The sequence below is a fragment of the Cricetulus griseus genome, chromosome 6, assembly GCF_003668045.3.
Source record: "Cricetulus griseus strain 17A/GY chromosome 6, alternate assembly CriGri-PICRH-1.0, whole genome shotgun sequence".
Taxonomy (NCBI): domain Eukaryota; kingdom Metazoa; phylum Chordata; class Mammalia; order Rodentia; family Cricetidae; genus Cricetulus; species Cricetulus griseus.
Genome location: NC_048599.1, coordinates 153,765,722 through 153,793,296, shown reverse-complemented (window position 1 = coordinate 153,793,296; position 27,575 = coordinate 153,765,722). Strand labels below are relative to the sequence as shown.

The 27,575-nt window shown below is 47.3% G+C and overlaps 1 protein-coding gene across 2 annotated transcripts; it reads right to left on the bottom strand.

The window, feature by feature from the left end:
- LOC100750839 (testis-specific serine kinase substrate) lies at positions 1-23,560 on the bottom strand. 2 transcript variants are annotated; one of them, XM_027420715.2, is made up of 11 exons: positions 23,391-23,560; positions 22,840-23,062; positions 7,287-7,382; positions 7,026-7,109; positions 5,637-5,747; positions 4,745-5,031; positions 3,756-3,950; positions 3,156-3,329; positions 1,581-1,716; positions 316-440; positions 1-164 (listed from the first exon to the last, which is right to left on the bottom strand). In XM_027420715.2, exons 1-11 carry the CDS (start codon positions 23,558-23,560, stop codon positions 92-94), a joined length of 1,674 nt encoding a protein of 557 aa, XP_027276516.2. In that variant the 3' UTR covers positions 1-91. The 2 variants fall into 2 exon arrangements, with proteins under 2 accessions (XP_027276516.2, XP_035302476.1); XM_035446585.1 differs by having other exon boundaries at positions 5,637-5,720.
- Between the last annotated feature and the right edge of the window lie 4,015 nt (positions 23,561-27,575).

Sequence of the window (27,575 nt, the reverse complement as noted above, 5' to 3'; positions counted from 1 at the left end):
GTGAGAGGCCATTTATTGTTCAGAGCCTGGGCCCCCACGTTTAGGGGGAGCCCCTCCCGTGATTCCTCCCCCCATAGCCCTGATGGACCCCTCAAGTGGCAGGTGGCTGGTCATGGAGGGTGCACATCTTCAAATGCTTATAGTCCAAAGTGGCCACCTTCTCCCTGCAATGACAGTCAGCTGGGAGTCAGCCCTAGGGAGGCCCAGCTGGGGACTAGGGTGGGTGAGGGGCAAGAGAAGGAGGAGCCAGGCCCCATCTGGAGACCTCACCCTCCTCCCATGCCCTTGGCCCATGCCCTCTGCTTCCATCCTCACTCCGGCTTCATCTTGTCCGTCAGCAGTAGGTTCTTGACCCGAACGGCTTCGTCTTGGGCCAGCCGAAGGGTGGAGCTCAGGGCCTCTGCCCTGACCTGTTTGGCCAAGGCCTGGCGCTCCAGCTCCTGGGGAGAGGAGTGTAGGTGCCGCTGGGCTTGCTGGACTGGGCTAGGGGTGGAGGGGGAGCTGGGTCGCATGGAGCCCACACACCACCCAAAGCAACCTAACAGGCCTTCAGCTTGGGGATTACCCCAGGTATCCCCCAATTCACTGGTATCCCCAACTGTACCTCTCAGGAAGCCTGTGAGTGTCCCTAATACACTGGCCTATGTCCCAGCCAGCTGAGTCACATCTGAAGTTCTGTGTGCCTAATGCCTGTGAATTGTCCTGTATCGTGCAGATCCCAGAATTTCATGCCCTTCTACATCCCTAAATTCCAAGACCCTGTTTTTATGATTCCAGCCTCTGTCCCAAGAATGCACCCTAGCATTAAGTGTTCTATATCCCACAATTCACCATGCCCTGTGACTTTTTTGTTGTTGTTGTTTTGTTTTGTTTTTGAGACAGGGTTTCTCTGTGTGGCTTTGGAGCCTATCCTGGCACTCGCTCTGTAGACCAGGCTGGCCTCCAACTCACAGAGATCTGCCTGCCTCTGTCTCCTGAGTGCTGGGATTAAAGGCGTGTGCCACCAACGCCTGGCGCCCTGTGACTTCCTATGGGCTGCAGCTCACTACAATTCATATCCCATCACCCCTTAGGCCTATATCCCATCATGCACTATCCTCTATCCCACAATGCACAAGGCCATGACTCCACTTATAGTCCTACAGTTGTATCCCATCAGCCCATAGGCCAACATCATGCAGTGCCTCTCTATGCTTCTCAAGTTCTAACAGCTATGGAGTGTGACTCTATAAGTGGCTCCCCCAGTGTGGTCCCTCTGAGTCCCTTGACTTCCCTGAAGGGCTACAGAAAATCAGGCCCATGTCCATGAGCTACAGCCCCATATGTCCCATGATAAGCCAGCCCCAGTACATTAATATGCTTTGGGCCAGAGTCTGTGACCCTAGGTAGCAGAGTGACTGGGCTGTAACTCAGCAGCCAACGAACTCTTTGTCTTCCTGCCTGCACAGAGGCAAGGCCTGCTGCTCCCATACAGGCTTCCTGTTCCTGCCACTAGCCAGCAGGACTCCTGAGCCGGGGCTGCCCACACCCTGCCAAACACAAAAGTAACTTGGGTCATGGCAACCCATGGTCCCTGGTACCAGAATCTTCTTGTGTAGCCTCTGGCAGCTGGGGCAGGCAGGAGGCAGGCCTTTTTGCTTCACCTCATCCACCAGCGGGGTCAGTGCACGTTCCAGCAGCTGCTGCAGTGACTCCGTGGACAACTGCTGTCCCTGGCTGTGGAAAGACAGTAACCAGATGGATGAGGCCCTGGATTAGGCTCCATCTGGTCATTGCTTTGTATTTTTTGTTTGTTGAGTCAGGGTCTCTCTACACAGCCTTGGGCTGTCCTGGAACTCACTCTGTAGACCAGGCTGGCCTCAGACTCACAGAGATCTATTTGCCTTTGCTTCCCAAGTGCTGGAATTAAAGACATGAACCACCAGCCAAGCAATGGTAGTACAGGCCTTTAATCCCAGCACCTGGCACTCAGGAGGCAGAGGCAGGTGCATTACTGTGAGGTTGAGGCCAGACTGGTCTGGGGAGCTGTTATATACAGAAACCCAGTCTTGAGAAAAAAAAAAAAAAAAAAAAAAAGACATAAACCACCAAGCCCAGCCTTGTTTCTTTAGGAACTTTGTGCAATCTACCAGACATTATCTGAAATGTACAAGTCTAACCTGACCATAGATGTACTGGAAACCCAATTCCTGTTTCCACAGCACAATGAGGCCTCACTTCCTTTGTGTGTGCATGTGTGAGGGTCAAAGGGCAAAGTTAAGGGATGTCTTTCTCAACCAATCCGTACTTTGCTTTATTTTATTTTTCCTATTTTAACCTGTGCATTTGCATATGTGTGTGTAGGTGTGTGCATGTGCCAGAAGAGACCAGTGGTATTGGTTTCCCACCAGATATAGTTACAGGTGATTGTGAGTCAACTTTTGTGGGTGCTGGAAATCGAACTCAGGTCCTCTGAAGCAGCAGTGTGGGGTCTTACTTTTAAGATTTTATTGTTGTGTATGTGTGACTGCATGCCACATGCCTACAGAGGCCAGAGGAGGGTGTTGGATCTCCTGGAACTAGAGATGTTTGTGAGCCATCCTGTGGGAGCTGGGAATGCAACCTGGGCCGTTTGGAACAGCAGCCAATGCTCTTAACCACTGAGCCATCTCTCAAGCCACCGCCCCCTAATTTAACTATTGTATGGCTATGTATGTAGGTACGCAGGTGTGGAGGTTAGAGGTCAACCATTGTGAGTGGGTTCTCTCCTCCCACAGTGGGATATACAGGTGGTAAGTATGGCTGTCAGCACAAACACTTTTATCCACTCAGTCACCTCTCTGATCCCATTTTTTCCTTTTTCTTTTTTAAAAATAGGGTCTATCCATGTAGCCCCGGCTGGCCTGGAATTTGCTGTGTAGACCAACTGGTCCGAAATGCACAGCTATCCACCTGCCTCTGCATGTGAGTGCTGGGATCTAGATTTCTTTGTTTATCTATATGATTGATTTGTCTTTATGTAGGTCTGCATACCAAAGGGCTTCGGATCCCATTGGTCTACAATTATAGATGGTTGTGAGCTACCATGTGGGTGCTGGGACTTGAACTCAGACCTCAGAATGACAATGTGCCATCCTATGTTTGACCCACAATGCAAGATTTACCTCTCCCCATACCTGGCACAGCGGGCACAGGAGCCTTGGGCAGACCTATCCAAGCTCAAGAAATGGTCTGCTCCCCTTCGAGTGTTCTGAAGTTGCCGCCCCAGCTCCTCCAGAATCGGTTTCACTGGGCCCAAGGCCTCCAGTTCGCTCTTCAGTGAAGCCACAGACACTGCTGACCTCTCCACCCTGAGATGGGAGAGAAGCAATGTGGGTGCTTGCAACAGTCAATGTGAGCCCAGAATCGGAGAGTCCACCTTTCGGTGCTGTATATCTGCCTGTCCTCTGCTCTGATGGCGTTCTCCATATCCACTAGGGATAGCAGCCAGGGGTTCTGCTAGGCAAATGTACTACTGCTGAACCACGCCCTCACTCCTCACAGGTGGATTCCAAAGCCACGCCCTTAATCCATAGCTGGGCTATTTTAGGCAGGGACTCTACCACTGGGCCACACCTCCACCCTCACTGGGGATTCTAGGCAAGATTCTTGGTATGGTCACTTGGCCCCAGCAGATTGATCAATCCTTTTTACTCAAGGATCTATCCCCCACCCCCCTGGGTTTGTTCCACTTTTCCCGGACCCCATGTCCCCTCCAGCACCAGCTGAGCCCTTACATAGTGCACAGCTCATCTGCACGTCCTCGCAGCTCCTGCAAGCCCCGTGCAGACTGCGCCTGTTCCCGCTGTGCCCACTCCCACTGGCCCAGGAAGCCATCCATCCGGCCACTCAGGCCACCTAGCAACCTCAGCGCCTCCTGCAGTGCCCCCTCCTCCTGATGCCGCCGGGCAGCCAGGGAGGACACCTCCCTCCTGAGGAATCAGAAAGGAAGAAAGGGTGGGTGACCATGCATGCCCCCATCGACCTCATTTGTGGTGATATTTTGTTAATGATAGAACAAATAAGTTTGCCTGAAGATAAGAGAAGCAAAGCGACCAGCCACTAGAGATGTCTCACCTCTACCAATGCTCAGATCTAAATGGGGTTGGGGGGTGCCCACTGACTGCTCCCAACTGCACTGCTTCTCTGACTCTCAGTTCCTGGCTCCTCCCACCTTACAATCCTCTCTAGTGCTGGGATTAATGCCATGGAATCCCAAGTGCTGAGATAGATCTCCTTTGCTCGTCCTGTTTCTCTTTCAGACGGGAATAATTTCATGTAACTCAAGGTGGTCTTGAACTAACAGAGATCCCTCTGCCTCTGTCTCCCGAGTGATGGGATTAAAGGTGTGTGCCACCACTGCCTGGCCTCTAAGTATAGCTAGTGTGGCTATCTTTGCCCTCTCATTTTTTAAGACTGGTTGTACTGGAGCTCTCTATGGGGGCCAGGCTGGCATCCAACTCACAGAGATCCTCCAGCCTCTGTCTGCCAGTGCTGGGATGGAAGGTGTGCGCCACACGTGTGCCCCGCCTTTTTCTTTTCACCTGTGAGCTGGGTCAGGCCTGGATCACTGATGTCACCACCCAAATCCTCATCTAGGTCCTGCGGCCAAACCCTCTCACCTAGCTGCTCTAAGCCCCGCCCACCCAGCCTCCACCCTCCCGGAGACCACGCCCTTTGTTCCACCGGAGACCTGGTCCAGCCACCTCCTCCAGTCCCCGCCCACCTCAGCTCCTCCAGGCTGGAGGAGACCTTCTGCAACTCCTGCTCTGTCAGCGAAGGCCCCTCTCCTGCCCGGAGGGCCATGCCCCAGCCGCTGGAGGCCAGGCCTCGTGGCCGCGGGGATTCCTCGGGGCTGCCGGGTGGGCCGGAACAGCCCTGACTGGGAGTGGCGGGGCTCAGGCCATGCCGGGAGAGGCCAGCCTCCAGCTTTTGCTCCAGCTCCTGCAGCTCCGCCTCCTGCCTCTGCGGCGTCTCATCCTGCAGTTGCTGCTGGAGGTATCTTAGCTTCTCCTGGGCAGGGGAGGGCAATGAGTCAGGGCGTCCAGCGCCGTGTCACCCTCAGCCACCCGCACCCCAGGGGTCCCCGGGACTGCAGAGCAGTGTGGGAAGAGGAAACTGGGAAGGATGCTTGCAGTCCAACTGGCCTCGTTGCTGTCGTTCGGATAGGAGATACCATTTACTCTAAAACCGTTAGCTGTTTCTAAGGCTGCAACCCGCCTACCACGCCCTCGCTTGCTCTGCCTGTCAAAACCAGCCCGTGCATCTCAGGTGCCACGACGAGCGTTCTCGGCGGTTTGCTGGAAAGTAAGCTGGCACGTATTCACCCTAGACACTCCTCCACCTCCACCTCCACCTCCACCCAGGGACTTCGGGCTCCAGGCTCCCAAACTCAGCTTCCTCAGGCTCCACCTTGGTCCCTCCCACCGAACCCCCTTTGGCTTCTCCCATGGCTTCCTCCAGCCCGACCTCCAAGCTCCAGTCAGGTCGGAACCCCTCGGCTCCTGGAGGCTCTGCAAGCTCTACACACTGTGCCTGCCCTCCCCAGTTCCTCCAACCCCCACCCCTAGGCTCTACGCAAACCTCCCACTAGCTCGGGACCCTCCACACACTCTCACCTCCAGCAAAGCAGAGTTCTGCTTCAGGACGCTGGTTTTGATCTCAGCATCTTCCACTGAGCGCGCCACCTTGCGGCAGTTCTCCTGAGTCAGAACATCAGGGCAGGGGCCCTGCCTTCCCATTCCGGTTCTGCCCCCCACCTTCAGCCTCGTTGTTTGCATAGCGCCTGCCCCAATGTAGGATGAGCCTACTTCCCAGCCAGGCTTCCTCCCTAGCCATGCCTGTCCTGTGCTACTCCTTCAGCCATCCCACTACTCCTGTGCTCCTTTTGTTTTACATTTAAAAGTTTGTAAAAAATATTTCTTATGGCCGGGTGGTGGTGGTGCACACCTTTAATCCCAGCGCTCGGGAGGCAGAGGCAGGTGAATCCCTGAGTTGGAGGCCAGCCTGGTCTCCAGAGTGAGTTCCAGGACAGCAGGGCTACACAGAGAAACCCTTTCTCCAAAAACCAAACAAGGGAAAAAATTATGTGTGAAGGTGTTTCATATGCATGTATGTATGTGCATGGCACGCGTGCAGTGCCCATGGAAGATAGAAGAGAGTGACATTTTTCGGTAGGCATGAGAGGATCTCATTACTCTGGCCTTCCCCTGTCATCTGGCAGAATGCACTCAGGCAGTACCCTGGTCAGCCCAGAGTTGCGTGACTACTAGTCTGCATGCAGGTGCAAAGGACCCCTTAAAAGAAAGACTTCTGCCCACCTACTCCTGCTGTTTCTCTGTAGGGAAGATAGGACCTATCCTGTCCCCACACCTTGTCTTCTGTCCTGCCCCTGTGTCTCTGTGTCCCTTTCCCTTATTTTCTTGGATCCCCTTCAATAAAACCTTGGGTGTGAGCCCATGTCTACAGGGCTCTGTTTCTCCATCCACCCTGTGGTCTATCACCTGCCCCGGGACTGCGATCCTCGGGGTCCAGGGACGACCGGGGACCTGCTACCTGCTGTTTCAACCCATTCTTCTTCCTCTTTTTTTTTTTTTTTTTTTTTTTTAATTATGTATACAGTCTTCTGCGTGCAGGCCAGCAGAGGGCACCAGTTCTCATTCAAGGTGGTTGTGAGCCACCATGTGGTTGCTGGGAATTGAACCTAGGACCTCTGGAAGAACAGTCAGTGCTCTTAACCACTGAGCCATCTCTCCAGCCCCCCAACCCATTATTCTTTATTCCTTGGCCTCTAACTCCTTATGTAGCCCCCAGAGTCCAGCATCCAAGTGCAGATCTTAGGTGTGTGCTTCCACACCCAGCTTAATGCCATGGTGGGATTCAACCTGGGGCTTCCTGCATGCTAGACAAGCACTCTACCAACTGAGTCCTGAGTCCCATCCCAAGCCCTCATGCTCCTTGCTCTTCTCACACTTTCTCCCCAGCCCCTTCCTCCCACAGCGGCTCACCTTCAACTGACTGCAGTACCCCTCCAACTCTTCTGCCTCCTGCCGCCTTCTTTCCAGGTTCTCACTCAGCACAGAGCACTCACTCTTGATTGTGGAAGGGAGGCCGAGTCACACAGAGGCAGTGGGAAAGCTTATGGGGGAGCAGGGTCTTATCCTCCTGGGGGCTGGGCATGCACTATGGTGAAAGAAGTCTCCAAGGCAGGAACTTAGCTCTGGAGGAAGAGGCCACTCCAGGGGCACAGGGAGCCTCAAGTGTCATACCTGCAGCGTCTGAACGTGCTGATTAACCTTCGTAGTCTTTTCCTTCAAGCTGGTGATGGAGTCTTTGGCACGCACCAACCCACTGTTGACTCCACTCTGGAAAAGAGTGGGAGACATGTATACTTCCACACCAAGAAAATTCCAGAGCTAGCAGGCTTGTTTTCAGCTTGGTTTGCTCTGAAAGGTCATGTGGCTTTGGACAAAACCTGCCACCCTTGGATTTAGTTTCCTTGTTTGGTAAAGCCAAAGGTAGATTGGTATTCTTCATGGTGTTCTGGGGAAAGTAGGGAAGACAGTTTGAAACTTTGAGGCAAATGCCTAAAATCCTCCATTTGGGGGCTTGGGGTCTAGTTCAGTGGTAGAACTTCTGCCTAGAATGCTCCAGTTAGGTGCTGGGATTGACTCACTGGTAGAGCACTTGTCCAGCCTGAACAAGATCCTAGGTTGCCCCCACAAATTTGTATCCATAAAAGCCCTCCTCCCTCTTCTCTTTCCCCACTCTATGGAGGATAAAATCAACATCATTGTGGATCATCAAATAGAGACTGAGATCTGTTTCCCAAGAGCCTCTTCAGCCTACTTAGCGCCTCTGGCCAACATGCTCAATTTTGTTTTGTTTTGTTTTGTTTTTTGAGACAGGGTCTCTGTATGTAGCTCTGGTTGGCCTGGAACTCACAGAGATCAGCCTGTATCTGCTTAATGAGTGCTAGGATAAAGGCGAGAGCCACCATGCCTGGCTTTCCATCCTCAGTTCTTACCAGCTGTTCACATGTGAGGCAGTAGTTTGTACCCTGTGCAAACTGTTTTTTGTTTTGTTTTTGTTTTGTCTTTTGCTGCAGCAGTCAAATTTGTTACATGACCACTGCCACTTACATTCTTATTTCTTTCTCAGTTGAAGATGAAGACTTACAGAGCTCCCTTGCTGCAGGCTGAGATCATAGAACACTGAGTGATATGTTGAAAGCACCTGAATGGATACCTCTACCTTCCTCTTCCTCCCTTCCTCAGGTTCTGCTTTCTCTTCCTCAGGCTCTTTTTTCACCTCATTTTTATTCTTACCTTTTTCTTTTTCTCTCTCTTTCTTTCTTTCTTTCTTTCTTTCCTTTTCTTTCTTCTTTCTTTTAACTAAAGAGTCTGACTCATTAAATAGCCCAGATTGACTTCAAAATCCTGGAGATGTTCCAGCCTCATCTTCCTATGTATTGGGATTGCTGCCAAAAGCTCTGTGCCCAGCTTGCTTTACTTTGCAGGACAATCTTAGCTGGGCAGTGTTGGAAATGCACACCTTTAATCCCAGCACTCAGAAAGTGTATTTCTGACTTTGAGGCCAGGCTGGTCTACAGAGAAAGTTCCAGGACAGACAGGATGGTTAAATAGAGAAACAATGTCTCAAAAAAATTAAATAAATGAAAATAAAGATTATCAGCAAAATGCCAGAGGATGAATTCCAAAATCCCACATTTCCATAAAGAGAATGTAATGAACCAGAAACGGTTTGTGTCACTCTCCTGCACTCTGTAAATCGAGGATGCAATGGCCAGTTATGCTGGCACACTTGTTATCCTGGCTCTTGGGAGATATTCTCTCAGGAATGCTGGCTGCCATGTCAAGAACACGGGGATATGTTTACTCTGCTTTTGACCATTGTGTATTGTAGGGAGACACTGTAGCCCCACCTCCTAGGAGCCCTTACAGGTGTGCCTGGCCACGCCCGTGAGGGTGTGGTCAGTGGAGGTTGAGGATGATGCGGGTGGGGTCGGGTGGGGGGGTGGCCAGGAGCATAGGTCTCCAGCTAAAGGTCAGAATGGGTTTGAGGCACCCACAGTGGGCAATGTCTTCGTGAGTCATCTTCCAACCACAGTCAAACTATCAGATGAATACAGCCCTAAGCACAAAATTGACTTCATCTTCATCCCATCAGACCACTATAGTCCTCAAAGAAGAGTTGATTGCACCCTTCATCCCTTCATCTAATGTGTCCTGTTGCCAGACATTTGATTACACTGTATAAAGAAATGTCACTATGACTGGTTTAATTAAAAAGCCAAATGGCCAATAGCTAGATAGGAGGTCTGACTTCCAGACAGAGAAAGCCCTGGGTAGGAGAGAGTAAATTAATATAAAAAGAAATAAGCCACATAAGGATGGGAAATACACAGGGCATCTGGATCGTGTGTGGTCCTTTGTTGACACTGAATTTTTTGAATGCTGATGAGCAAACGGCAGCTTCTGAGAGACATTGTACTATGGAAGGGACTGCTGAATTAAAACAGCTAAATACTTTAGAGATGTCTTGGCTCCGGAATGGAAGTGGAAAAATGTGTTGCCTTGGAGGGGGAGGTTGTGCTTTTGTTTCCACAGGAAATGAGAGCTATGAATTCCTTTAAAGTTAATTGTGATTAGATTTGACTGGGGAGACCTCCTGAGGATCTTGGCTACAAACATAAAAAAGGCACAAAAGAAAATCTACAAGACAGGAGATGTATAAACTGATCCTTTGACATGGGAACAGCTCTGAGACTGGATGAGACGTGATTAATCTTGTTAGCTACAGAGTTCTCACAACTTATTATTATTACATGCTTCGTTTCATATAGCATAGATAGAGATTCATATTAGAGTTTGGTTATACAGTCAAAACAAACTTAGCAGGTTAACAAATGCCTTTTCTGCCAGGTGGCAGTGGCGCATGCCTTTAGTCCCAGCACTCGGGAGGCAGAGGCAGGCGGATCTCTGTGAGTTTGAGACCAGCCTGGTCTACAAGAGCTAGTTCCAGGACAGCCTCCAAAGCCACAGAGAAACTCTGTCTCGAGAAGCAAAACCAAACAAAAAAGTGGTAGGGGGCTGGAGAAATGGCTCAGCTGTGAAGAGCACCGGCTGCTCTTCCAGAGGTCCTGAGTTCAATTCCCAGCAATCACATGGTGGCTCACAACCATCTATCATGAAATCTTGTGCCCTTTTCTTGTATGGATGAAAACAAAGCCTCCATATACATAAAATAAACAAATATTTAAAAAAACCAAAAATCAAATGCCTTTTCCCTGCTCAAACATAAAGCAAAATATCATCTCTAACTGACTTGTACACACTACATATTCCATACTTGCAATAATGCAGATAAATATGATATATCTATATCTACATATAATTGTTTTGGTTTCTCAAGACAGGGTTTCTCTGTGTAGATTTGGAGCCTGTCCTGGCTCTATAAAACAGGTTGACTTCATACTCACATAGATCTGCCTGCCTCTGCCTCCCAAGTGCTTGGATTAAAGCTGTGCACCACCACCATCTGGCTATATGTTACCTTTAAAAGTTTGTGTGTTTTCAGAAAGAAAAGAATCAGATATCAATAAAGACAAGTATCCCAGATGATCCATGCTATGAAAATGCTACCTCAAAATTCTGTATCCAGCACAATTTCAAGGCTGCTAGCTAAGATGGTCCAGCCTCATGCACTGCTCCAGCCAGGACTTCAGATAAGCCCTGCACTTTCCCATCACAGAGACTGGAGAACAAATGATATAGCTAGCTCTCCCAGGACTTGACAATTATGTCAATTTTCTCAGGGTTTCCTAGAGATGCCCTCACCCTAGACAAAGGAAGCAGGCTAGAGAACGTGGTGCCCACATACCCAAAGGGTGGGATGGATGGCTTTTGGTCATTTGGTGGGCTATGGACGTTTGTCATAGTTTAGTGTTATTGGTTACAAGGTGGTATTGGCAATGGTCAAGAAAAAAGCTGAGCAAATTAGATTAGATTCAGGAATCTCATTCTGCAAAGAAAAAGGGTAGATATAAGACAAAAAAAAGGTAGATTATTGAATCTTCTTTTAAAATAAACAACTAGTAGTCTTAAATGTTGTATGTTAGTATAAATTTTTATATATTGATACAAATTTAAGGTTACTTTGTTATATTGTGTATATGTGTTTTTACTCTTGTTTAAGACATTGTACCTATGAAGCTCATTTAAAATGTAAAGTTTCAGTGCTTGAACATTATTTAGGATAATAAATAAGTGCAGGTAAGTAGTGAGTTATCTGTAACAATCGAACTTGTAGTAGTGTTATACTTGTTTTCTTTTTTTAATTTATTTATTTATTATGTATACAACATTCTGCTTCCATGTATATCTAAACACCAGAAGAGGGCACCAGATCTCATAACAGATGGTTGTGAGCCACCATGTGGTTGCTGGGAATTGAACTCAGGACCTCTGGAAGAGCATCCAGTGCTCTTAACCTCTGACCCATCTCTCCAGCCCCTATACTTGTTTTCAAGGTTAAATAGACATGTATTTTAAATAGATATATGGTCAAACACTTCAAAGACCTACAGAATATGACGTTTATAATGTTTTAATAACATAAGGCTTTTCATGAGAGTGAAACATGTCTACTCCTGGCAATATCAATTTACTTCGTAAAGGATGATGAGCATTGAAGAAACTCCATATGGAGTTTGCTTTCAATATGGCAAAGCTAGCCATTTGGGCAAGAAACTGTCCTTGCCTCAACTACTGACAGCATGCTCTCCTAATTGGACAAGCAAGACACAAAAGAACGTGTCTGCTGAAATATGCCAAGAAAGGTAGCGCAATCCTTCAAAATTCCTGCTTCACAGGAAAGTCTGTCAGATATTCTAGGCCTGTAGGCCAAAGATGGGTGCCCCAACATTGAAGGGGAAACTTGGGTGACTGTCCAGGCAGTCAGAAGTTTCTGTCATTCCTATAGTTTTGGAAGTTGTTAGCTCTACACTTCCTGTCTACTCAGAAAATATTGTAGCCTTTCTCAGGTATCTGATGGAGTTGAAGACAAGATAGTTGTAGTGACAGTTTTCCTTGTTAAGAAATCCAGGAAAGAACCTCAGAAAAGAGGCATAAAGTGCATAAGATTGGGAGACATAAAAGCTTAAATTTCAGCCAGGTGGTGGTGGCACACGCCTTTAATCCCAGCACTTGGCAGGCAGAGGCAGGTGGATCTTTGTTAGTTCCAGGCCAGTCTGATCTACAGATGGAGTTCTAGGATAGCCAGAGCTGTTACAAAGAGAAACCCTGTCTTGAAATGCCAAAAACAAACAAACAAAAAAGCTTAAATTGCTTATCTAAAGAAAATATTTTGAGGCCTAAAAAGTTAGTTTGGGGTTGGTAATACAAGTTATGATAAAAAGTGGTTTAGGTATAAAACTTTTGACTCATTAAGATTGGATAGATGATAGAGTGCTTTCTCCAAAATTGCCAAATACAAATGGACTGGACATTGTAAATGTAATTCTCACCTGATAATTGCTCTTATTGTATATATCTTCATTATATTAGAGTTACAGCCCTTTCCTTTTTATTTAGCTTAAAGGAGTAATGTTACTAGATATGTGGTTGCACTGTGTAAAGATATGTCACTGTGATTAACTTATGAGAGCTAGTTAGAAACAAGCCTCAGCTAAGGCCAAGCTTCCATATTCAATAAGAAATCTCCATGTCATTTCAGGAAGTCGGCTCCAGAGACAGAGGCAGACTCCTACAGTCTACAGCACTTTTATCCCATGGGAAGAGTGACTCCTGGATGAAATGCCAACCATACTCTCATCCCAGCAGGGGACCACAGTCCTGGCTGAAATGTTGACTGGACCCTCACCCCATCCCTGAGCTGCTCTCCACCTTAGCCACTCCCAGGTGGGCTTTACTAAGTGTCAAGACAACTTGTTCCCAAGCTTTAGGTGATATGCAAAATGTCTTTGTGAACTGAAGACTCAGAAGGCTCAGTAAGGTGCTCCTCTGGGGACTTAGAACTTTCATCCTGGACAGCTCCTTTTGCTCCCTGTGTGATCTTGGGGAGGGAGTCTCAGCTGGCTGAGCCTCAGTTTCCCTACCTGTGCAACATAGATATGACTAATGGCTACTGTCACAGGATGACTGGCTCAAATGAAATGGGTGAAAACTAGGGAAGGGGTACTCAGGATCCTTGGAGGAGAGAGAGGATGAGAGACAGGCGAGCAACTGCCCCATCTACCCCTGTGCTGTACATCTGGAGCACGATTCCTTCTGGAGCCTGCCTCAGTTTCCCTTCCCATCGAATGGGGAATAAGGATAGATTGCTATGATAGAAGGGCTGGCCATATGACCTGATCCACAGCTACAGGGTAATTAGTGTCTAGATGGATAAATGTCAGCATGGAGGTGGAGTCAGGAGATGCAGGAGGAGTTCAAGGGCATCCTCCACTACATAGTGAATTTGAGGGTTTTAACTCAGTCACAGTGCTCGACTAGCACACACAGAGCCTGGGTTCCATCCCAGATTTGCACAAAGTAGGTGTGGTGTTGCACACCTGTGGATGACCTGTCTGTCTGTCTGTCTGTCTTTGGGGCTCTGTGAATCTCTCTCAGTCTTGGTCTCTGTCTCCCCTATCTCTGTCCATCTATCTCTCTGGGTCTCCCCCTCACCCCCTGCAGCTCACATACTGGGCACCCTGCTCAACCCCTCCCACCCCACCAGGTGTGGTTGCCTGTTCCACACCAGAGAGGAGGAAGCTTCAGGCAGTAAAAGCTTGAGGCCCATGGGGTGCTCACACAGCTTTGGTCACTGAAGCCTGAATCCCTACAGCCCAGAGCTGTATGGATGTCAGAGGCCCTTGGAGCCACATTAATAGTTATGGTGGGAGGCATCCAGCTCCAGGCTCTTCATGAGAGCCAGTTAGGCACTGGGGTGGGGTGAGTCCATCCCCCTGGAGGGAGTTGTGACTTCACCCCTCTATGGCTTCCCATCCAAACTAGTCCCACCTCCTCTGGCCACCCTGCCTCCTCCCTCCCCTACATACATACCTGCCTCCTTCTCTAAAGGAATTAGGGAAGAAAACTTCTTTGGTATCAGACCCAGCAGCCTTCTAGTCTAGCCTGGGGTTCTTACAAGCATTCTACAGCCTTGTGACCTTGGGAATGACACCTGGGTTAGTTTTGCCTTCATCTTTAAGCTGGATCATTATATCAATTCCCTTATAGATGCTCTAAAAGGGGAAGTGACATCACTGGATATAGCATATGGTAGGATAGTAGTAAATGGGAAGAGAGCCAATTTACAAAGTTTCTTCTCCCTCCCCACTGAAGCCACAATGGCCCCCATGGCCCTTGGGACAATACCCATGTTTTGCAGCCTGTGTGAGAAGTGTCCTGTTCTCTTTCTTGCCCCTTCTCTCCCATATACCACAATCCTGTCCTTTTTCCTTACCCAGACTCTTTCCAGGCCCTGTCTCTTTGTACATGCTATTCCTGGTGGCTGCAATGCCTTCCCCTGTTTTTCTGCATGGGGAATAACTCATTTCAGCTTCCCTTTTCTGCATGGATACTTTGGTTATTCTTCCTCAGGTTGCTCACCTGACTTGTATGGTCCCCACCAGTGTAAGCTATCATCACAGTAACCGTCTGCCATGGCTGATTCCCTAAACTGGTCCTGCTATTTCCAGCTGTGTGAGCTTTCATATGCTACTGAACTTTTCTGGGCCTCCATATCTTCAGCATCAGAGAAATGAGGCTAAATACTGACAGAAATAACTACAACTGCTGATAGTATTTGGGGTTGTTATTTGTCTGCCACACAAAGGCTTGTACAGCAGTGAGTGGACTCCCTTCTAAGGACAGCCTCTGGAGATGCGTACAGCTTTCTTCTGTCTTGGATTCTTCTGTTTCCTACTCCCATGTCATTATTAAAGTGAGATATATATATTCTTCACGTTTATGGCTTACATTTAATTATTTTATTTTATTATTTTTTTCATTTTTGGTTTTTTGAGACAGAGTTTCTCTGTGTAGCTTTGGAGCCTATCTTGGCACTTGCTCTGGACACCAGGCTGGCCTCGAACTCACAGAGATCAGCCTGCCTCTGCCTCTCGAGTAGTGGGATTAAAGGCGTGCGCCACCAACGCCGGGCTCTGTTTTATTTTTATTAATATTATTATTTTGTTTTGTTTTTCAAGACAAGGTTTCTCTGTGACTTTGAAGGCTGTCCTGGAACTAACTCTTATAGACCAGGGTGGTCTTGAACTCACAGAGATCCACCTGCCTCTGCTTCCTGAGTGCTGGGACTAAGGCATGGGCCATCACTGCCTGGCTTTATTTTGTCTTATTAAGACAAGGTCTCTTTATGTAGACCAAGTTGGCCCCCCAATCACAGAGATCCACCTGCCTTTGTGGTGGGATTAAAGGCATGGACCACCATGCCTGGCATTTATATATTTTTCTACGTTCATTTATTTATTCTCTCAGCACCAGCATGCCAGGGCTTGTGTGTAGAGGTTGGTTCTCTCTCCCACATAGGTTTCAGGGATTGAACTCAGGCTGTCAGGCTGAAGCACACACTGAGCCCTTATACAGCTTAATGACTCAGATAGTGACATCATCTTGTCCTGGTTGCCTTCACAGGACGACTTCCCAATCTCCAAGCTCAGACCCTCTGTGTCCCCACCCCCAGCAAGACAGATTGATTATGTCTATGGCTCTGTTTAGTAAGGCAGAAGCTGTAGAAAATGGAGAATGTTGGGCGAACATGTAGTTAGAATTCTCTTTGGGCCACTAACCAGTTCCCAAATATTGACATGGAGACTTATTACGAATGCTCAGCCTTAGCTTAGGCTTGTCCCACTAGTTCTTTTAACTTAATTTAACCTGTTTCTATTCATCTGCATTTTGCCTCAGGGCTTTTTACCTTTCTATTATTCTGTATGTCCTACCTTCCTGTTTCCTCCCTGTCTCTCTGTCTGGCCCCTGGCATCTCTTTTTCTTTCTTCCTGAGCCTAAATTCCTCCTCCTACTTACTTTCCCTGCCCAGAAGTCCTGCCTATATATACACCTCCTCCCTCACTATTGGTCATTCAGCTTTTTATTAGACCAATCAGGTGCCTTAGGCAGGCAAGATGAAACAGCAACATATCTTTACATTGTTAAGCAAATGCGGCTCATCTTTGCACAGTTGAACAAATATTCCACTATATGATTAGATGGCTTATTGTGTGAAGGCATTTGTTGCAAAGTCAGATGACCCGAGTCTAATTTCCAGACCCATTCAGTGGAGGAATGGTTCACTAAGCTGTCCTCTCATTTTCTTATATGTGCTGTAGCACACTGGTGCCCCACTCCACACAAAATAAATACATTTTAAAAAAGAATAGAAGCTAAAGAAAAGGCTCAGTGGTTAAGAGCATTGGCTGCTTTAGCAGAAGACCCAGGTTCACTTCCCAGAATCCACATAGCAGCCCCAAATAATCTGTAACTTCAGGTACAGGGGATCTGATGCCCTCTTCTGACCTTTTGGGCACCAGACACACATACAGTGCTCTTACATACATGTAGGTAGAACACTCATATACATAAAATTAAAGTAAGTCCCTTTTGTTTACATTCTAGCACAGGCTGGGAGTGGTGGCCCTCACCTTTAATTTTAGCACAGAGATCTGTGAGTTCAGGACAGCCAGGGCTACACAGAGGAAGCCCTGTATCAAAAACCCAAAAACCAAACAGATTCAGCCCAGTTAACTGCTCAGGCTTCTCTGTTTTCCCGGTGAAACCTGCCATTTTTCTCAACAGACTACCATGCACAATCCTAGTGACTTTCTGGGTTTTTGTTTGTTTCTTTTTCTTTCCTTTTTTTTTTTTTTTTTTTTTTTTTTTTTGTAGGTTATAGTGTCATCCAAGTCACCACCAGAACCAGCCTATAAACTCAATTATCAAAAAGAGAAAAGGAGGGGCTGGAGAGATGGCTCAGAGGTTAAGAGCGCTGGCTGCTCTGGTGCCCTCTTCTGTCTGGTGTGTATGCATACATGCAGGCAGAGCACTTACATAATAAATAAATCTTCAGAGAGAGAGAGAGAGAGAGAGAGAGAGAGAGAAGGGGGTAGTGAGTTGGCTGAGTGGGTAAAGACAATTGCCACCAAGCCTGAGAACCTGAGCTCTGTTTTTGGCTCCACATGGTGTAAGGAGAGAGCCCACTCCTCTAAGATATTCTGTGACCTCCACAAGGGTGGAGGGACACGTCCCTCCCCAAACTGCCCAATCAACCACAATGGGAAAAGAGATGAAAGGAAAGGCTTTCTGTGTAGAGCTTTAGAGATGTAACTTGAGAGCCTCCAAAATGCTGAGAAGCTTTCCAGAGAATCTCCCTGGGTAAGTCATCACTCACATGTGAGTGGGTCTTGTTTTCTCTGAACACCTCTCCTGCTAACTGGCCTGTTTAAAGTCTATTAAAACTTCTTAAAAGAAATTTCTGGCTCTGCTTTATAAACCTAACTTCCTTTCTGCATGGAAGCTACAAACCCCAATTTGGCCTGAGTCCAGGCTCCCTGGGAGATTAAGATAATGCCTCTGTTGGGTATGGGGTTACATGTCTAATTCTCACAAGTGGCAAAGGAAGGAGGATCTCTGAGTTCCAGGCCAACCTGGTCTACATAGAGAGTTCCAGGCCACTAAGGGCTACAGTGAGATGCTGTCTCAAAAATCATTATCAACAACAAAAATTTTGCCTCAAGCTGCTGAGGGTGACAGCTTGGCCTTGTGTCTCTGACCCCTACTCCTGACATCTTGAGCTTTCAGGGGAATATTTACTGGAAGCTGTGTGTGTGGGCTCAGGCCTCTCATCCCAGCTACTTGGAAGGCAGGAGGACTGCAGGTTCAAGGCCAGATTAGACTTAGGATCAATACCCTGTCTCAAAAAGTACAGTGCTAGGTATCAAGGGCACATCTCTGTCTAGAATCCTCCCTGTGAGGGGCTGGGCATGGCCCAGTGTATTCTTTGTGTTGCTTAGGATGAACCCCAGGGCTTGCTTTGCACTTGCTGGTCAAATGCTCTAACCAGCATGAAGTTTGAAGAGAACAAGGGATCTGCTGAAGGACGACAGAGGACCCAGCCAGTTTAAGAACTGCAGGACAAGGGCCCTCAGGGTAAGGGGACCCCAGGATGGGCAGGGACATGGGACGCCTCACCTCAGGAGCAGCAGTAAATGCAGTTATTAAAATACCTGCTAAAGGGGTGAAGATGAAGGAAAAACAGCTCCCAGAGCTTGAGTATTAACCAAATGGCATTGCAAAGGTTTCAGATGACTCCATGATCAGCTGAAACTGAAGGCATGGAAGCAAGTTATGAGAGCTTTGAGGAGAGTTCATCAGAGAGGAGAGCCACACCATTAAACATTGGTCTTTATGTAATTTCATTTCAAATGCTCTGGAGCCGTTGCAGAGTGGGGAGTCACTTAAAGCTGTGTGTGAAATAGAACAGGAAGACACTCAGCTAGAAATATTCAGTCAGCAGAGGAGAAGGTTCCTTCCCAGTTGATAGGAATTGCTGTTTCAGGGGGCAACGGAAGTGAGGAAAGCTAGGACCTGGAGATGACTCTCCTCCTCCTTTATCAAATGAAATAGATTTAGAATTAAGAAAGACTGAAAGGAGCCGGGCGTTGGTGGCGCACGCCTTTAATCCCAGCACTTGGGAGGCAGAGGCAGGTGGATCTCTGAGTTCGAGACCATCCTGGTGTACAAGAGCTAGCCCCAGGACAGCCTCCAAAGCCACAGAGAAACCCGGTCTCGAAAAAACAAAAAAAAAAAAAACAAAACAAAACAAAACAAAAAGACTGAAAGGTTACTGCACATTAAAAAAAAAAAAAAAAAGTGGATCGAGACAAAGAATTAAAAAAGGGAAAAAGGAAACTTCCCAGTGGAGAAAAGGGAACAAAAGGATATCTTCCCAATAGAGAAGAGGGAAGGGAAGGAAATAAGAGGAAATTTCCTTCACAAAACAAGGATTTTCCCAGTAAAAGGGGGGAAAATATTGAATCATGGCCTAAAAATTACAAGGCCCCGTGAAATAAAAATAAAGGAAAGAAAAAGCCTCTTCCCAGTAGATACGGAGGGAAAAAAAGGCTCTTTGTGATGTAAGAAACTGAAGATAGTTAAAACTCAGAGCTCTGGCTGGCTGGCTGCACCTCCAGCACAGAGCAGTGTCTCTACACAGAATCAACAGGCGGGGTCTGACAGAGGGCAGCGGCCCAGAGCTTTGAATTTTGCTTAATTTGGTTAAAATTTTGTTATTATTTTTCCCCCAGAGCGGGAATAACTGAATATTAAGGTTGTGTCGTGGGAAATGTTTTTCCCCAATAATGGGAATAACTCATTATCAGTATCATTTCTCCCGTCACGGGAGAAACAAGGAGTTTTAACAAGCCCAGCTTCTGGCAAAGGACATTTGCAGTCAGGGAATAAAATGTTAAATCAAATACCGTTTGAATTTCCAGATATTAGTAATTCATTGTATAGGGGATGTTTTCTATTGCTTGTTTAATTGATGTTTAGGTAAATGTTTGATTTTCATAGTAGAGAACTAAAAGAACAAAATTCATGATTTTAAATTTTATTATTTAATCTATATCTTTGTTTATCATCACTGAGAATTTGCCTCTGCTCTTTAAGTTGCTTTCTAAGCATTCCTGGTTAAATTCTATAAAAATGTAACACCTGAAACAGAGTGGGTTGTTAGGTTATCAGATATATGGCTACTAAGGTAAAAGCTCATAAAGAATAATCTCTTACTGATTAAAAGCTCAGAGTTTAAGAGCACCACATGCTCTTCCAGAGGTCCTGAATTCAATTCCAGGCAACCACGTGGTTGTTCACAACCATCTGTAATGAGATCTGGTGCCCTCTTCTGGCCAGCAGGAGTACATGCAGACAGAACACTGCATACATAACAAATAATAAATAAAATAGACATCGAATACTCTCACCTGGGTACAGCTTAAGAATTTGTGACAAAGGGGAGGTGAATACCTTAGAAACATTTAAAAGCTACAAATCTGGGTTTTTTTTTTTGCTATACTTATTTGTGGTAATTATCCAGGTAAAAGGGGCAAACTATACATATTGGGCTTTTATCTCCAATCCTCCAATTAACACAGCCATAAGTTGGGAGATATGGACATTCCTGTCATGATTAATGAATCTCTGTGGCTATCTGGTCTTTATGACAACAGAGGTCCTGATCAGCCAATGGAGGAGGGTAGGGTAATTGAGAATTACACTGTGAGAGTTCAAGGAATTCCTATTTGCATGGGAAATGAAACTCGATGCCTTAAAATAACCTCTCAAGTGTAGGTATCCCTAGTCAATACTACCCGAGATTATCGTAACAAGTTTTATATGCTTCTTGCATCTGGTTTTAGAGGACAGGAGATTAATGCTACTAGTTCCATAAATCTACTGTTCTGTGAGATGTGGGTTACCAACAAGGAATCTGACTGGGTGCATCGGCAGCAATGTAAGAGTGAGGAGCCTCCAGTGCTATTTAATATCTCCCAAGGAGACTCATAGACTGGAGCCCTTTCGGCTCCCCTCAAGGAAGATATTCTCACTCAGAGTTAGGATGGAAACGGTATAGTTTACTGTGGAAATCAGGGCTTCTGTTAATGAACCTATCCAGTGGCACGGAGTTAGAATGGCAAGTCCTCTCCTGCAACCTGGCAATTGAATTCAGACTAACTTGTGGAAATCGGCAAGTGCCTTCCACCCTCTTAAGGCGTGGGAGGAAAATTAAGCATTGAGGATGATAAACATACTTTGTCTTTTAGACTAAATTAAAGCCATGCTTTTATGGCATGTGTGCCACTTCTTTATTTGCTACTAAAGGGGCCTATGCAGTGGCATCCTAATAATACAGCATCACTTATGAATGCTGTACCCTTCATACCTGTGTTAATTCTAGTATTATTTCAATTTTAACCTTTGAAAGTTTATGTATTCTTAGAGCAAGGCCAGCATTCTGGATACCAGTAAGGTTGTCGAGGCCATGGTGAGACTCTCCTGTGATGACCCTGGTACAGAAGCTCACCGAAAGAATACTAAAAAGGACATGTCAAATGGGTCAATGGTTGGACTGTTATTGCAGTTATCTTGGCAATTATTGCATTTATGGCTACAGGATTTATGGATTGGCATTTCATAAAGAAATTAAAACTGCTGAGTTCGTTAGGGACTGGCATAAACATTCAAAAGAACTTTGGACTGAACAAAATAAGATTGATAATGAGATCATGAATGAATTAGCTGAGTTAAGGCAGGCTGTTATATTGTCAGGGGATCAGTTCAAAATTTTGAAGGAGCAGATAAAATGAAAATGTGGTTGGAGTGTCTCTTCTTATTGCATCACACCCCTAAGATTTAATGAAAGCAAATGTGATTGGGATATGGTTAAGGTGCATTTGATGGGTCACCCTAATTCTTCTCAAATGGTTTATGATTTACAAAAGAAATTAAAGAAACGTTTGCAAACAAGTTGCCTGATACGACAGGAATGGATGTTATGGAAAGTCTTGCTGATACCACAGCATCGTTCAACCCCATGAATTACTTTAATAGATTTCTTATTCTAATGGGTGTTGCTCTTGTCTTAGCAATAGCAGCTTTATCAACTTTAAAGTGTGTTTTGACTTACTTACATAGGATTGTAAGACAGAAAAAAAAGCTGTACATAATGTGAAGCTGCATAACCTTCAAAATAATTGATTTTTGTAAAAAGAAAGGGAGATCTGTAGCAGAATTCTGCTGGGCCTTGATGGAGGACGTCCTTCTATATATGTTTCTCTTATTGGTTAATGACCCAAACACTGTTCGGTCAATGAGGCAGGAAGACAGGCGGGTCTAGGAGACAAGGAGAATTCTGGGAAAGTAGGCAGAGTGGGCCTGCCACACACAGTTCCCATGCTGCAGAAGGACTACCACCACACTGGGGCATTACCAGGTAAGCCACAGCCTTGTGGTGATACATAGATTGATAGAAATGGGTTAATAATTAAGACACAGCTAGCCAATAAGAAGGCCTAGCCATCGGCCAACTAATATAATGTCCCTGTATTTATTTGGGGCTAATGGCTGGGGGAACCAGGCTGGGACAGAAAACTTCCAGTAACAGAGCCTGGTGCCAGATTGATAGCAACTAGCCCTAACCACACTGGACCACAGCTGGCCTAGCTCCAGAGAGTTAGCGCCTAGCCCTAACCCATCCTTTGTTGAGGAGAAACCTTTTGTCACCCTATGTGAGCCCTGTCTGAGAGTTTCCAAGGTTACAAAGGCCTATGCAGAACTTGGTTCAGAAAACTGTGGTACCTGTGAATCAAGACTTTGTAGATAGTATTGTGTTTTTGGAAGCCTTATTCAAGTTGTTCTGAGTATAAGGTAGTCAACTGCCTAAAGTGTAAATACAGAAAAAAAATAGAAATGCCCTGGGCGTAGGGAAAGCGCTTCAGTCCATTGAAGCTAAAGACCCCTGCAGCTGCAAAATGACCAAGTTCATTGACTCTGAATCTTGTTTCCACAGACAAGCATGAATCCACACCCCCACTGCGACATCTGAGACACTCTCCCACTGAGCTACACTCCTACCCCAGGAGAGTTTTCCTGATGTCATTGACGCCAGGCTTCTGGTCCCAGTGACAAGAACTTCTCATTGCAAACTAGATGAGCCCCCTCCTTGGATCTGCCTACCTCCATTGAGTAGATCCTGGCCCTCCCCACATCAGCTGCTCACCAGTAGTTCTGTGATGTCAGGGTCCTCTGGAGCCCAGGGTGTTGTAGGAGAAACAGGTGGCCCTGGAAGTGCCAGTGGACCACTGTCCTCAGTGGTGGAGTCTGTGCCTGAGGAGTCGGGCTCCATAGCAGCCAGGTTGAGCAAGGACACGTTGGTGCAGGCTGAGGACCGCTTGAGGTTCAGGCACCAGTGCATCGGCTGGTGGGACATCCGGGGCTCCACCCTGCAGGTGACCCAGGAGATGGTAGGGATGGGGTGCCAGAGGGGTGGGCCTTATATCGTCAACACAGCACCTGAACTCTCTTGAGGCCACCGGACCTCCTGTTCCTTCGCCTACTGTCACCCTGCTGGACTCTCTGCTCAGCCCCCATGCCTGCGTTCTTCCATTACTCCCCCTCTCCTCCCGATGCTCCCTTCAACCCACTGCCTTCTCCTCCCTGGTCTGTAATACCCTCTTCTTGCCCCTCCTTTGCCTTCAGCACCCATGCTTTGCTGCAGGCAGTGTCGTGACAGGCACTAGGCCTGGGAGCAACAGGGTGCAGGAAACCCACCCATGGAAGGACACGGCCTTCTTTTTCTTCGTGATCCCCTTGATAGGGCTGGTCACCCCCCCGGGAGCCTCGGGGACCAGCTGGGCGCGGCTCTCGACCCCCTCAGGTGGGTCTCCCGCCTCATGGATCTCTTTGGACTGCCAGATTGTCTTCACCACCACGCTTGCCATGGCGCGGGGGGGGCGCTCCCAGGGGGAGACTCACCATCTACTCTGCCCGCCCCCTGGCTCTCAGGGGCCCCCAGATCCTGGCCTGGGTCACAAAGGGCCTAACCACCAGGTCACAGGGAGGGGCGTGAGGGAGAACAGCTGCTGGCTCAGGTGTCCCCTGCAGACCTCAGTGGACTATGCCGGCCCTGGTTCTGGTTCTACAACTTCGTCTTTGCAGTCTGGAGCACACAGTGGGCTGGGCCCTAACCCCGCAGCGGGCTCTGGGATCCGGTCTCAGGTCATCTATCTTGCTTCATGCCCTCCCTGCCTGAGACCTGAGAGACATAACAGGATCGTTTCTAATCCTTTCCTGGGGGACTTGGTGTTCTTTGGCGGTCTGGGACACAGAGTTGGCAAGAGAAACACCCAAACAAAAAGATGCCAGCATTAGAAGTGCCACAGGGAGAGTCCAGGGAAGTCATGGCCTATGTCACCACTTCTCAACATGTGTTTGGGGATTTAGGCTTCGTACTGGGTGTGAATTTACCTGTTAAAGCAGAACCCAAGCCAGGCGATGGTGGCTGGCCTTTTGGACATAGCAATCTGGGTCTTGTCTAAGGTACATAAGATCAGGTCTCAATTAATCCCAGCACTCGAGAGGCAGAGGCAGGCAGATCTCTGAGTTTGAGGCCAGCCTGGTCTACAAAGTGAGTTCCAAAATACCCAGGGCTGTTACAGGAGAAACCCTGTCTAGAAAAACAGAAAGAATCTAGGGATCTGGAGACATGACTCCATAGTGAAGAGCACTGGCTGTTCTTCTAGAAGCCCAGAGGTTCAATTCCCAGGCACACATGGTGCCTCAAAATCATCCATAACTGCAGTCCTATAGTATTTTAGGATCTGTTCTGGTCTCTAAGGCCACCAGGCACACAGGTGGTTCACAGACACATGTATTCAAAACACTCATAAATGAACCAGAAATGATAAAAAAAAATCTCAAAAAAATAGCTGTGCTGTGATGCTGCATGATTTTAATCCCTGCAATCTGGAGGCAGAGACAGGCTGATCTGAGTTTGAGGCCAATCTAGCCTATAGCGTGAGTTCCAGGTCAGCCAGGGCTACACAGAGAAATGCTGTCTAGAAAAAGCAAACTAAACCCAAACAGCAACAACAAAAGAGTTTAAGGCCAGCCTTTTGGACATAGCAATCTGGATCTTGTCTAAGGTACATAAGATCAGGTCTCAATTAATCCCAGCACTCTGGAGGCAGAGGCAGGCCGATCTCTGAGTTCGAGGACAGCCTGGTCTCCAGAGCTCGTGCCAGGATAGGCTCCAAAGCTACACAGAGAAACCCTGTCTCAAACAAACAAACAAACACAAACAAACAAAGCCAATATCAAAAATTAATAAACCTCAGATGTTTCAGAGAGGCTGGAGCTACAGCTCCCTTGATAGAAAGCCTCCTGAGGCACTCTCAGGATGCTCTGGGCTCCAGCTCCGCACTGGGAGATGGAGGCAGGAAGATTGTGAGTTTAGGTCACCCTCAAGCACTCTCATAGTTTGAAGCCAAGTGGGACAAAGACTTTGGGATGATAAAATCTGAGCAGTCAGGGTTATGCAGTGTGTGGGTGGTCCTTGTTACACCTAGTTTTTCAATTTAACTTACTTATGTCATGTATGTGGTGTTTCTCCTGTATGTAAGTCTGTGTGTGGCATGTGTGCCTAGTGCCTAGGGAGGATAGAGATGTCAGATACCTTGGGACTAGAGTTGCAGACAGTTGTTAGCTGCTGTGTGGGTTCCGGAAATTGAACCCCGATAGTGTGGAAGAGCAGTCAGTGCTCCTTACAAGAGGACCATCTCTCCTGCCCCTTTGCTTGATTTAAAAACAAACAAATAAAACAAAACAAAAACAGAAGTAAGCTTTTATTTCCATGTTTCTAAAATTAAGCTGGCCAACTCAGCCTACCTGACTCTTTTATCTTTTTTATTTATTTATTTATTTTTAATGTGCACTGGTGTCTTGCCTGCATTTGTTCAGTGTGAGGGTGTTGGATTCCTGCAACTGGAGTTACAGACAGTTGTGAGCTACTACTATGTGGGTTCTCGGAACTGAACCCAGGTCTTCTGGAAGAGCAGCCTGTGTTCTTAACTGCTATCTCTCCAGCCCCCTTGATTTTTTTTTAATTATGTGAATTGGTGCTTTGCCTATATATATGTCTGTGTGAGGGTGTCAGAACACTTTGGCTGCCCTCAAATTCACAGAGATATCCCTGTCTTTGCCTCCAAACTGCTGAGTTTAACGGTGTGTGCCATCATACCTAGAGTTTTCTGGGTTTTAAATTTTTTATTTGTGGGTCTGGAAAGATGGTTTAACAGTTGAGAGCATTGGCTGTTCCTTCTCTCCTTGAGGGACCCTGTGATCAGGAAGGCCTTTCTTTATACCCAGAACTCAGTAGCTCCACTTGCTCCTGCCAGTGCTAATCTGTATCTCTAAGTATCTTATGGATGCCTTTAATACTTAGAAGCTCCCCAGAAAACAGAAGGTCTGATTTTTTTCTTTTTTGCAATACTGAGGATTGAACCAAGCACTTGGGCGTGTTAGGCAAGTGCTCCACCACTGAAATGTCCCCCTAGGACCTCACTGGGGAATTCTAGGCAGAGGCTCTCCCCCTGAGATACATTCCCAGTTCCTCACTGGGGGATTCAAGGCTACATCCTTAGCCTCCCCTCCTCTCTCTCCCTTCCTCCCTTCCTTCCTTTTCTTTTCTTTTCCTTTCTTTCTTTCTTTCTTTCTTTCTTCCTTTCTTTCTTTTTTTTTTTTTTTTGAGATAGGTACTTTCCATGTAGCCTTGGCAGTTCTGGAACTCGCTACATATAGAGTTCAAGCTGGCCTTGAACTCATAGAAAACTGCCTCCTATTCCCCAGGACTGAGCATTGCCCTTTCCTAGGTCCCAGGACATACCTCCTAGACCCATTCTGGGCTTGTTGGAGATTATAAAAGCCTATCTGGGGTAGCATTTTGTTCGTGGTGATGATAGAAATGGACCCTTCCAATTTCCTTTGTCCCAATCTTCTCAATAGCCCCAAGTGTTGCGATCGGGCAGCTTTGCCTTCCTTGCTAGTCCTTAGCTGTGGCTGCAATTGGTGTTTGCCTGGGTAGTTTCCAAAACTGATGGAGAAAGCAATTTTGATCTGACGATCAGGGCACTGGGATTCAGCGTAGGGAAAAAAAAACCCAACCTATATTGGAAATGCTTTTAAACTAAAATAGTAATTCTACAGTTTTCTCCTTCTGAGCTATGTAGTCTTGGGCAAGCCGTTCAATCTCTCTGGGCCTCAGTGTTAAATGGGACGAGCCTTGAGAGTCCCTTCCCTTATGGATAATAGGTTCAGACAAGCCAAAATTCCAGAGATGGGCTCCCAGAGAGCGGTTGCAGCAGCCCGAGGTGCAGAAGTGGACACCCCACGGTCCACCGACTCGCCCAGCCCCGCTCTGCAGCAGGCAACACTCCGCCTATCGCAGCGCAACTGACTGACAGCTCCTCTTTCTCCTTCCTTCTTTACAGGTTGTCGCCCTCTGCCCGTCCCCCACAGCCGCCCCTTCGAGGGCGGAAGTATAAGGCGTCTGGCGAATCTGCAGAGCCCTGAGAAGGGTAATCTCCTCACCCATTGGCCTTCTTGTCCCGAAGTTCCGCCTCCTTGGCCCGTTCCGCGGCCTCTTCTTACGCCCCGCCCTCCAGTCGCGGAGCAGGCTGTCAATCCAATTAGCGTTGGTCTCCGCCGTGCAGGGGGCGGCCTCAGAATGTGTCATCCAACTCCGCCCATCTCTAGGGCAACGCCCCCTGCCTCCCTACTCCGAACGGAAATAGCACGGTACTGCACCAATCATCACCATGTGTCTTTACCATATAGCCAATCATGGAGTAGGGAGGGCGGGCGTTCCGGTGTGAGCGGCAGGGCGCTCAGCCAACGAGCGGCGTGAGTTCCCGGATGACAGCCCGCAGGGGCGGGTCCAAGGCGGGGCGTCAGCCTGCA

Excerpts from the sequence above, each read along its gene's own strand:
- LOC100750839 (XM_027420715.2), bottom strand. The coding sequence starts at position 23,560 with ATGGCAAGCGTGGTGGTGAAGACAATCTGGCAGTCCAAAGAGATCCAT. Across the intron at positions 7,110-7,286 it reads AGCACGTTCAGACGCTGCAG|AGTGAGTGCTCTGTGCTGAG; the intron begins GTATGACACTTG and ends TCCACAATCAAG. Across the intron at positions 165-315 it reads ACGGACAAGATGAAGCCGGA|GGAGAAGGTGGCCACTTTGG; the intron begins GTGAGGATGGAA and ends CTGTCATTGCAG.